The sequence below is a fragment of the Silurus meridionalis genome, chromosome 2 (assembly GCF_014805685.1).
Source record: "Silurus meridionalis isolate SWU-2019-XX chromosome 2, ASM1480568v1, whole genome shotgun sequence".
Lineage (NCBI taxonomy): Eukaryota > Metazoa > Chordata > Actinopteri > Siluriformes > Siluridae > Silurus > Silurus meridionalis.
In genome coordinates, this window is record NC_060885.1 from 7,664,195 (window position 1) to 7,676,498 (window position 12,304).

Here is a 12,304-nt window from a genome sequence, read left to right on the forward strand (position 1 = left end):
CATATAGAACACAAGCAGAGAAAAGATGATGATGATGATCAGGAATGTCTCTGTTCTCAATCATGATTACATCACTGACTCCCTCTGTCTCATCCACGTGAACCCCAGACGTCTTGTTGCCTTTTGCTGCGCTTGTTGTTTGCTTTGTAAACTAGTCTACGTCTGTGGTGTGTGGGAGACAGGAAATGATACACCAGTGGTAGGTTGAAAAAGCTGCGCAATGACTGGAAATCGGTTGAAGTGCTGAAAACGACGTGCCATGAGAAGAAAAATATTGATCGTGTCACCAAATAGATTAAAACGAAAGTAACGATCCTGGATTTAAAATGCTAGAAGTAGAAATTACAGATATTTGTGTTCAAAATGTAGTAAATAGTGAAGTAAAGAACTGATACCAGAAAAATCTACTTAAGTACAGTAACAAAGTATTTGTACTTCATTCCTTCCCTCTTCTGGGTGATGGTTTTTCTACCTAATAAGGAAATAATCATGTGGCTTCCATGTGGTTTTTCTGGTGGATTCCTCTCACAAGCGCACTTTTCATCAGCGTCCCGTAAAGGTTCGGCGTCACCGATCAGGGTTTCTGCAGTATCTTGAAAAGTAAACTTAAAAAAATCTGAATTTTAGGCCATGAAGTCTCAAATTCACCGTTCTAATTTTAAACAGGTATTAATTAATTAAAAAAATTTTTTTTTTTTACATCCATGTAACGCTACCTCTAATGCTCATCGAAATGCTTATGCAGCACTTTTTGTTCGTTCGTTCGTTTCGTTTGTCGTAGTTCCTTTCGCTAGTCCAAATATAATTCGTTGTATTACAAACAAAACCGATTCGCAACAGCCAGTCGGCTTTCGTGTTTGCGCAAATCTAACCTGGATTTTAAATCGGATTTTAGCTTTCAGCGATGTGGAAGTTTAGCGATGCTTGGTCAAGGCCAGTCGCTAATAACGTATGTGTGTGTGTTTTTACAGTAGGTCTTAAATTTCATTCTTAATGCTTTTAAAAAGGTTTAAATGAGTCTTAAATTCGACTGGGAAACCTGCCGAATCCCTGTTAATGATGCAAATGACTTCTACTCTTCGGTTCTTCCTCAAAAAGAAGCCAATTTTCCTCATATTTTACCCTTGATTTGATTAGACACCTTTTAAGTGCTTAATTGAATAATGTAGAATGATCACAAAGCATAGCATTCATGGAATCCCAATCCTTAGTTTAGAATAGCCTTTATTTGTCACATATACATTACAGCACAGTGAAATGTTTTGTTCTTCGCATATTGGAAACTGGGGTCAGAGTGCAGGGTCAGCCATGATACGGCGCCCCTGGAGCACAGAGGGTTAAGGGCCTTGCTCAAGGGCCCAAGAGTGGCAGCTTAGCGATACCGGGGCTTGAACCCCTGACCTTCCGATCAGTAATCCAGCGCCTTAACCACTGAGCTACCACTCCCATTTTAGTCAGGGCTTTGATGACATAAGTGCTTAAACAACATGAAATAAGTCTCAATGTTGGAAAAGAAGTCTCAATAATCACTGGGATCCGGTTATTTACACAAGGTTTCTAATGAAGTTAATCCAAATTTTAGTCTTAAGGTTTTTAGAAAAAAATCTTAAAATCTTTAGTTTTATATTTGTATAACTGAACCTGGTATTCGCCATGAGCGTAGAAGCCCTAAAAGTTGGAAGGCGTAAGAAAAAGAGGGCTGGAAAGAACATGAGCTCGTGTTGAATGTGTGAAAACAAATGGTGTTAATATAACACACTTCCATCACTTTTTCCAAGTTTATTGGTGGGTTCTTATTGGTATCTGGTGGGTTCTTGTGCTTTGGAATCAAACGTCGATGGCATTTGTCTTCCGTTATATCTGCGAGTTTGTGTGCACATGTTTTGGGAAGGTCAGTGTCATGGACTTTGCTGATCAGTGTGTGTGTGTGTTGGTTTAGATGGTCATGGAGAGTGGCGACTGGCTTGTGGGAGGAGATCTGCAGGTGCTGGATCGGATCTACTGGAACGACGGCCTGGACACCTACCGCCTCACCCCCAATGAACTCAAACAGAAGTTTAAAGAACTGAACGCAGGTAACAACTAGTAATATTTTACATTTGCTGTAGATAATATTCCTAGTCACAATGCCTAATTTACATGTACAGCATTCGGCAGACGTTCCCTTATTCAGGGCTTTGAGGTCACTACTAATGAATACATTCTGATGCTGGCTCACTAGGACACAGACCATGAGACTATAAATACCATCCGTGCAACAAAATATATTTTTTAAATTTGAAATATATCTTTCACTGATGTCATATATGTATTAAACAAAAATGTCCCTTAGTTATTAATAGAGGTCAAGGCAAAAATCCATACCATTGTCTTGGCTACCGGTCCGCTGTCATTACAAGAGCGACCTCTAGAGGTGAATCACTGTGCTGTTCGTTTTTACACGCGAGTCTGCACGCTGCATGGAGAGCGCTATATTATATGTATTTACAATTTGGTAATTATATAGATTTATTAACAAATATATTCATATTTAGCACATTGTAATGAGTCAGTATTGTTTTTTCTTTTTGTTCTTTTTGATCCAACCTTGCTATCGGTATTGGTAAAATCGCATAACCTCTAGTTATTAGCATATTCTAATTATTTGTTGGATTCACCCACCAACCATATGCATAAGTAAATGTTTTGATTTCAATAGCAATGAATATGACAAAATGTCATTATGATTGTTATAATGCTCTTTTAATAGGCTACATATCTTTTTAAAAGTCATGTTAATTTGTCTGTACAGTTCATAACAAAATATCAAACTAATCCAGTATTAGAAGGCCTAATAAATACATTTAAAATTGTAGAAATTACAGACAGGACAAATTATGGTGCCTTCACAGAAATAAGTTCAGGGACTCGTGATCTAGGTGTATAGATGACATTTAAAGAGTGCTAGAGACTCATCAAGTGGAAGTTTGTTTCACCCCCTCGATGCCAGTACTGAGAATAGTCTAGACACATGCTTTCCTCATCCCCTGAGAGATGGTGGGACCATTCGAGCAGTGGTTGAGGATTGGATGGAGCGTGGTGCAGCTAGTGGTGCTTCTTGTGCTATTGAATTATAAAGCTTTGGCTGGTTTTGCTCATTTGCACTTGTATTAGTTGCATATGGCAATGATTTGATGTAATGTTGCTTAATTAGAACCTGACTGTTAGGAAAAAAGCCACCACAAAAATATTTTTTTAGTTTTAGATTGATCCTTTTGTTCCCAACGTCCATCCAAGTGTTACAAAAGTCCTGGTGTCCAATAGTAAACTGTAGAAGAAGAACGACCCAGTGTTGATTACTCAGAGAGACGGTTTTCCACTATGCGATCATGACTGAAATTATTTTTGAGTTCCTATGCATTTTGGAAAAGTATGGAAATTTGATTCGAATCATTTCCAGGTCTGGATTAATATGGAGGATAGCGAAGGCCAAAACAGAGAGAAAAATGTGTTTTCAAACGAGTGTAAAATTAGTGTGGACACAACCAAAAGGTGTTTTTCCATAGGGTTAGGAGCAGACTCTCAAAATATTGTTTGTTACGTCGCATTGTTACGTTGTGAGTCTGGAAAAGTGTGGAATTTTGAAATGAAAAAAAAAAAACTGGTAGAAACCCTGGATTTCCATATCACCCAGTTCTTATTAACTTTTACCCCATGAACATAACATTCTCCGTATCGCTTCTCTTCCTCTCTCAGATGCAGTATTTGCCTTCCAGCTGAGGAACCCAGTCCATAACGGCCACGCGTTGCTGATGCAGGACACACGCAGACGCCTGATGGATCGCGGCTATCGAAGGCCCGTGTTGCTCCTGCACCCGCTGGGCGGCTGGACCAAAGACGACGACGTGCCGCTGCCGTGGCGCATGAGGCAGCATGCGGCCGTGCTGGAGGAGGGCCTTCTAGACCCCGACTCCACCGTAGTGGCCATCTTCCCCTCGCCCATGATGTACGCTGGACCCACCGAGGTGAGAAACGTAACAGCCAGCAATGAGGGGTGGAAGGTGCAGTTAGGAACTCCTTACACTCTTTGTAGCGTGCTGCTGTTCGCTTCGACGTCATCGTGAAGCGCAGAGCCGCTGAGCACATGATTGGTGCCATTCCATCTTTCTCCCTCTACACTACCTTTAAACACAACCAGCTTTTCCATATTCCTCAGTGGCCCCCCCACACACACTTCAGCCAGAGAGCCTCAATTGTCACTGAAGGAAGGTTTTTAAGTGCACGGTCCTTTAATCATTTGGCTGGGGACATGTGAGGGCTTTATTGGGAGCAGACATGACTCTTGAGCTCCGAAAGAGCCCACAGGAAGCTGCCGTTACACTCAGCATGAGATACTTGATTGAGGGATCTGCCTGCTCCCTCTACAGCGTATCTAAAGGTGTTTCCAGGGTGTCTTTCTGGCAGCACTTCGTGTTTTTAGTGGATCTGTGTGGAGGTTGTAGCTTAGTGGTTAAGCCATTGGACTTAAGTATGTAATAGTGTAAAATGTATATATAACATCTTTCTTGACGTCATTTTCCTGGACTTTTTTCTCCTCAGGTGCAGTGGCACTGCAGAGCCCGAATGGTAGCCGGTGCCAACTTCTATATCGTAGGCCGAGACCCAGCTGGCATGCCTCACCCACACACAGGCAAGGACCTGTACGACCCTTCTCACGGCGCCAAGGTCCTCACGATGGCACCCGGCCTCATCTCTCTGGAAATTGTGCCTTTCAGAGTGGCGGCCTACAACAAAGTCAAGAAGGCCATGGACTTTTATGACTCCAAAAAGTTAGTTTGCTAATTATCTTATTGTGTTTTCAGAAGACTTAGTTATGGAGCTTTCGGGACACATGAAACAAAATGTTTGGTTGAAATGAATGCAGGCCTTCGTTCTTTAAACGTGCCCTTGTTGCAGCTTTACTAATATATCGCAATGCATTTAGTGATCAGTAAATCAATAAGCCGCCTGATTGTTTCAGTATGCCATTTTTTTCCCCCTCCCGAAAATAATAGCATCAATTTGACAGCTGAATGTGTAACACATGGAGTTAGAATCCCGATGATGTCACAGATGTCTCAACAAAAACAAACAAGCTTTCTTCGCACTTGCGCAGTCATTTACAGAGGTGCCAACCAATCATGTGCATTTGTAAGATTGTGGATGTGGAAGAGGGCAGATAGCAGTTTTCTCCAAATGCATTCAGCATGAACTAAAGTCGCGGTGGCTCGTTTCAAAAGTTGGACGAAACACGTGTTAGGATCAACCTTCCCTGGTGTGATTGTGGAAAGGAATTTGCTTATTGAGCTAATATGGGGTTGTTTTTCCATGTTTTTGGACCTATAATAATTAAAATACCTCAGATTAGGATTAGGATTTTCTGCATTTGGATCTTCTCCAAAACCATTGTATCGGATGTCTTTGGATTCGGTGGCATTACATTTTGCTTTGACGACAGCGTGCCCAAAGCCAGCTCCATGAAGATATGGTTTAGATTGGTTGGAGTGGAAGGTCTTGAGCGGCCTTCTATAGACCTCAGAGCTCAATGCTACTGAACGCCTTTGGGTTGAAATGGAACGCACACAGCACCTCAGGCCTCCTCACCTCGTTCACATCAGTGCCTGACTTTTCTAACACCTATGTGGCTGAATTATCACAGATCTCCACAAGCACACCCCAAAAATCTAGTGGAACATCTTCCCAGATGAGTCCTAGTTATTATAAGAGCAAATAGGGACTAAATGTGGAATGGTCGAGTGTCCACAAAAAACGTTTGCATTTGCTCTGCCCCAATCTGAACCGCATCCCCCTTGTTGGGGGGACGGACGTTTTCTAGATGTTTCCATTACAATTTTAGACAAAAGAAGACTTTAATATGACAACCTGCTCTTTTAAGTCTCTGCATCATAGCACATGGATGTAATTGTCCACTTTATGTACGTACTCCAAATGGATTGTCATAAGAGATTTGTAGAAGTCTGATCTTCAACCAACCGAAGGAGGCGATCCGTGCGGTTTTCCTTTTGCCGTCCGAAACTGGATCTCGCTTTTAATTCCCGGCATGCCTCCCATGTGTGTTTGGCCTCTTCATTTATTTACGGCCAATTGTAGCGCCAAGAATAACAGGAAACCTTCCTAGGCTACTTTGAAGTCCTTCAGGAATCAGAGCTGCCCCTAATTACGGCACTCCTTACGCGCACTGCGGACGATGACTAACAGAAATCGCGGCGGGTAATTAATGGCGTTTTTCACTATTAAGTCAGATGCCTTCCCGTGCCAGGCACCCCGCCGACTGCATCGTGAAACGGAGGACGCGCGAGAACGACGGCGCGACGTTCACCGAATCAAAGTGCGACAGAAGATATTTCTGACCTAAATGAGTTTGATTCTATATTGGCACAACTGTAAGAAATTAGGCGCAGTTCTAATCGTCCGTCCCATCTGAACACTTTGGAAACACAACAGTCACATGTCTCAATCCGCCAAAAGCTCTCGGCCTTTGATGTTTGACGTGCGCTGCTCGGGAATGCTAGGTCATCCTTCTCAAATGTACATGTTCTGACAAGCTATCACATGAAGATGTCCATCCCGGGCTCGCACAAATACACATTTCCAAACATTTCTCTTTTTCAGGCTTTTAAACATGGAGAAAAAAAAACAACCAGTGGTGGAGAGTTACGAAGTAAATCTAATTCGTTACTGTACTTAAGTAGATTTTTCATGTTTCTGTCCTTTACTCAAGTATTTCCATTTGGGGAGACTTTAACTTGACTTTTTAAAAGTCAAATATGTTTCTTTTTACTCAAATACATTTGATTTATGATTGAGTTTTGATTGCTGCTGGTGATAAATAATTATTAAATAAAATTTAAATTAGTTATATTTATTATTATTATTTTAAAGAAGTAGTTGAAAAAAAGGTTTCAGGCTCCTGATAATTTTAATCAATACCAATCAGTGTTTGATTCATTATCATTCTATTAATAGATGTGCCGTTGTGCTTAAATTAACATTAGAGTCTTTTCACATAAAGTCAAATGCTTTTGTTCTTTTACTCAAGTGAAAGATTAAAGGGAGCACTTTTACTTTAGTAATATTTAACCAAATGTGTTAAAAAATACATAGTTAACAAATACATAGTTTAAAATGTTTTTCCGAACATTCCTGAACATTCAGTCCCCTCACGAATTTTAAGATAATCCGCAACTTGCTGTCTGTTAGGTTCCAAACGAGAACCCGTGAATATTCCAAATTATTAATTTTAAATTAATTAAAAATAATTTTTTTATGCATAAAGGTTTAATAGTAGAAATGTAATTTGATCGATTTCAAAAATCATTTCTCAATATCGTTTCCCAGTTTCTATGAGGTACAAGCATTTTTTTTTGTGAGGGCTTCAACTGAAACCACTTTTATGACTCCTTGCTATAGCGATAAAGGAGACACCTTAAAGGTCAGCTTTTTAAGGTAATAAAAAAAGGAATCCTCAGGAAACTGTAAATTTTATCAGAAACAGTTTTTTTTTTTTTCCCCCTGGTAGAACCATTCGCTTTACTTCAGACTGATTTGACCTTTTACATGTCAATTCATGAGCCTTGAGGAGAAAAAAAATAAAAATATATATATATATATATATATATATATATATATAATATATTTAAAAAAATTTTTTTTATCTATTTCTTTCCTGCATTTTTACATTTGGGTTAAATTTGGGTTAGTTTTTTTTTTTAAATATAAATAAACAACCGACCATCCATCCTAATCTCTGTGTGTACAGATTGTGAAGGATGACTCGTGGGTTTCAAACCAGATCCATCACTCACTGGACTTGGCTTGACATTCCCGTCTCCCTCCTTCTCCTCCTTTGCTCTGTCTTCCATCCTGGAGTGAGGGAGTGATTAGGGAGGGGGGAGGGGGGTTGCGACGAGAGAAGTGCCCCATCTGAATTTCAAAGGGCCCCGCTTGGCGCCTTTGCAAATTTATGGCGCTCTGTCTGTTCTTGAAGTGCGGCGGCGCTGGGCCGGCCCGAATCCGAGACCAGCACGGATGCTATGCTTAATTGCTTCGCGATCTCCCTTAAAGACTCCTCGAGGCCAAGATGTTTCTCATTTTACTGTACGTTCGAGTTTACGCGCGATACTTCTCGCTCACTAGCGGTTTTAAGTGCCGTGAGTAACGATTCGAGTCTTGTTCGAGTCCGTCGGTGTGATCGGGTCAATTTCACACTCGCTCTGGATGCAGATTTGGGGACGTTTTCTCCGTGCCGCTTTGTTCCTTTTCCTATTCGTTCAGGCTTTGTTCCGGGTAAAGCGTGAGCTAGATTGCTCGTTCTGGGAGCCACGCAACCGTATCGGTGTAAATATTTTGGAGCTACACAGCTACAATATCCAACACGGCCTGCAGGTCATCCCAAACCGAATTAATTTGCGATGCACGTTCGTAAACATGGAAGAAACGAAATAAATAGAAGATTGTGTTTCAGAGCAGTGAAATCCGTGCCCGAGTTTACACAACACTGGTTCGTGTCCCGAGCTTCGTGTCCTTTTCCCAGCAACTCGAATATTTCCCACTACATAGCCGTATGAAACGCTCCGCTCGCGTGGACAGATGACATCAGGGCGAAACAAAACCATGTTCTAACAAACGGGGGGAGAAAGTGCACGAAACTCCGGTACAGAAGGAGCACACGGCGCGGTGTTTGTGTTTTTAACGTCGTTTTGCAAATCTTACAATCTCCATTCTTTTCACACACATCTTATTCACTTGCTCGGTTCAGCACGGATGCCGCAGGAGATTTTGTTTACACTGGGATTGGGTTATTTATCAGATATCTGAACCTCTGTTTATTTCTTTGTAGCGTTTGTTTAAAAGGAGAAAGTGTATTTAAATGGTGTTTAGAGATCTCGCTTTACGCTTTGCTGATTTATTTTTGCAAGTCCGGACTGATTTGGTTCCTGGACGACTTTGAGTTCCGTCAATGTTAGAAATGGTGTAAGGTTCCTTCCATATTTACAATATATGAATCTGGTGCAGGGTTTTGGTGTCAGATCAGATTTGACACTGTTTTCTTACCTGATATCTGGTATTGCACAAATCACTGTTCATTGCTACAGACCAGATGTTGTAGATCTAGTGGCAAGCTCGGATGTTTCACAATTTTTTCGTATCGAATCTCTGAAAGATTGGATACTAAAGGTTTTGGCTTGGATACTGAAGGTTTTTGCTTCGTGCGTTTTGTGTCTGGACTTCATCCGAGTATTTTCAATTCGAGAAACTTTGATTTCATGAATTTTCAGTGTGTAATATATATATATATATATATATATATATATATATATATATATATATATATATATATATATATATATATATATATATGGAAAATAGTACATCTGGAAAATAGTACATTTTAAATCTACAGTAAATAAAATATATGTAAAACTTCACACCTAGAACCTTCAGTGTGTCCTGGCTGAACAATCCACCTCTAAATACCATTATTATGGCACCACTGCTATAGAATCCATCAATATTCTAGAGAAACACAGTATAACAGAGCGCCGTATCACAGTCGGGTATCTCATAGCCACAGCTGCACCGCCCGCATACGTCATCCTGTAACATGAAGGCAGATTGTGTGTATAAAAGCTTAAACGTTTTGAACTGTTTGGGCTGATCTTTTCTCACGATGTCCAACCGTTCTTGAAAAGTCTGTCTTGTAAGCGTTCTTGTAGTTTTTTGTGCAGATACGGTGTGCGAGCTCTGACTAGTGCGCTCTCCGACCGTCCAATCAACGGACGTGAAAATGCCGATATTATTGGACGCCTTCCTGAGTGACCTTAAAATAAAAGAAATAAAAATTGAAATAGAATCAATTAAAACACACTACACTTTTTTTGTTTCTTTTGTTTTATATTGATTCAGTTGAGTAATTGATCAAATTGGCACCAATTTAATTTATTAAATAAAATGGACTTAAAAGCAGTTTATTAGTTGACATTTGTTAGACCTTATTTGGGTAATACAGATGTGTACAACAAACACTATTTCTCTGAATGAAGAAATTATTGTGTGTGTGTGTGTGTGTGTGTGTGTGTGTGTGTGTGTGTGTGTGTGTGTGTGTGTGTTACATTTAATATAACATTTTCTAAAGATATGTTCTACTTAAATGTTCTACTTTACCAGATGTCTTCATTGCGTCCTTCATTCATTCACTCCCTCGATATGCGGAATTGTCAGGATTCTCTCCTTTGAAAAGGAATTCTTGAAGCTGTACATAAAACGAGAAAGAATCCATATCCCTAAACTGTCGGAAAAGAAACGTCGGCAATGGCAGGAAGTGGCTGCGTTTTCACGCAATCGCGGAAACAAATCTGAGTTCACGCACGTGCGCACGTGCGGTATGAATCGTTTTTTCCCCGACACTGTGCTTAAAGTGCGAGGTGGAGACTAAAACATGTGGTCCGCCACTTACAGTATGTTCACGAGGGAACTCGGGTTTTAACTCTGTTCCGTACGTAAAAAGGATCGCTTTCAGTACGCACGTGAACCGTACCGAAAACCTTGCACCGAAACGGTTCCGGACGGGTCCGTATGTAAATATACCGTTTTTTCTTTTCTTTCATTGTATAAGACGAAACGTTTTTCTAAAATCATTAGACTAAAAATTTCGTCTTGTACACGTAAGAATGCTGAGAAGAAAAGTTGCCCATACCTTGTTTCTGCAAACAGGCTTCCTCCAATCACAAGCCTTATGTAACTGACTTCAGCTGATGCTGAACGAACCAATTGGAACACGTGTAGGCAGCACGCAGATGCTCAGGGACCGGTAACGTCAGAGCATTCTGAGATAGTACTAGTATGTAAATGTTGCTTTATTGCTAAATAAAAATGTGTACAGGTTTATGTTTAAAATTGTTTGAAATTGTTTGACTGATTTCTTATATCTGGGGTGAAAATTTGTGGGTCGTTTTATACACGAAAAAAAAATTGTGTCCATTCCAAAAGCGAGGACTTCGCCACGTTTCTAATTCATTATTCCACTCTTGTTTCCTGCAGCCACCAGGACTACGACTTCATTTCAGGCACGCGCATGAGGAAGATGGCACGCGAGGGCGAGAACCCGCCGGACGGCTTCATGGCCCCGAAAGCTTGGACTGTTCTCAAGGAGTACTATAAATCCCTGGAGAAGGCATAAATCAGGAGCTGGATGAAGAGAGAGCGGAGGGCTGACCCTCGAGTCTGTTACAGTCTAAAGAAAGAGAAAGTGTGTGTAAGGGTCAAACACAGGGACCACTCAAACCTGTTCAGCTGTGCATAAGTAGGTGATGTTTTGAGTAGTATCTTGTTGCTTACAAAACACTTTTCTTTTTTTTAAAATTAGTTACTGTCTTTTCTTTCTTTCTCTTATTTAAAAAAAAAAAATTTCATTTCGTTTAATTTTTTCATTTTTTACGCTTAACTTATGGAAACAGGTCGCATTTTAAAACCCTTTTTTAAATGTTTTGCCAGAAGAGGAAAAAAAAAGAATATCGAGCTGTTATACGGTTATAACAGGATAAGGATCCGATCATAAAATGTAAAAGTTACACCACAAAAAACTTTATTTATTGTGTAAATTTAAATCCCAGATTTCCCAATCTGTCTGTATAAGATCATGGATTAATCTGCCAGTTTGCCTTAATATAATGTAATATTTCCTGAAGTAGGGATGCATCGCAATTCACAGCAGCTCACAGCTAATTTTAATGACCGGATTCGCCCCGCTGATCGGGTCGTCTTTTATTGTATTAAAACCAAGTAATACCGTTTAAACACCACATGGGGATTTGATCGAGTTACTCGGATTACCGGAAGCCGCTCTAGCGTTAGTTCTCCCTCGTATGTTTTCACAGAGCCTGTTTTTTTTTTTTTTTTTTGATTGCTGTAATTTATCGCGAAATACTTCCCGTCGGCTGTTCATTAGCGCGAGAACGCACTCCGGGATTACATCACACGGTATCAGATGTCGCTATCGGAGCATTTCACGAGTAAATGAGAACAGCACCCGAGAGATACCTGATACCGGGATCGGAAACCATGCATCCCTAATCTTAGGTGCTTAAACAAATTAGGGCGAAACCCATTTCCTGGACCATGGTTATTTGTTAGATGACTTCATCATGGTGCATGGTGTTTGCTTCGGGCATCTGCGGACTAACTGAGAATTTGGCGGCACCTGATTATCTCAGCCATATGTGCTTGGTGAATATCCCATAATGGATTTAGTTCCACTTTGGTGCAA

The 12,304-nt window shown here is 40.5% G+C and overlaps 1 protein-coding gene across 1 annotated transcript in view; it reads left to right on the forward strand.

The window, feature by feature from the left end:
• The window catches only part of papss1 (3'-phosphoadenosine 5'-phosphosulfate synthase 1), a 41,780-nt gene extending 29,940 nt beyond the window's left edge, over nt 1-11,840 (forward strand). Inside the window, exons 9-12 of the mRNA XM_046876672.1 lie at nt 1,940-2,075; nt 3,736-4,004; nt 4,579-4,808; nt 11,080-11,840. Coding sequence (XP_046732628.1) covers nt 1,940-2,075; nt 3,736-4,004; nt 4,579-4,808; nt 11,080-11,218 — 774 coding nt within the window. The 3' untranslated portion in view covers nt 11,219-11,840. The remainder of the gene's footprint in view (nt 1-1,939; nt 2,076-3,735; nt 4,005-4,578; nt 4,809-11,079) is intronic.
• The last annotated feature ends 464 nt before the right edge of the window (nt 11,841-12,304 follow it).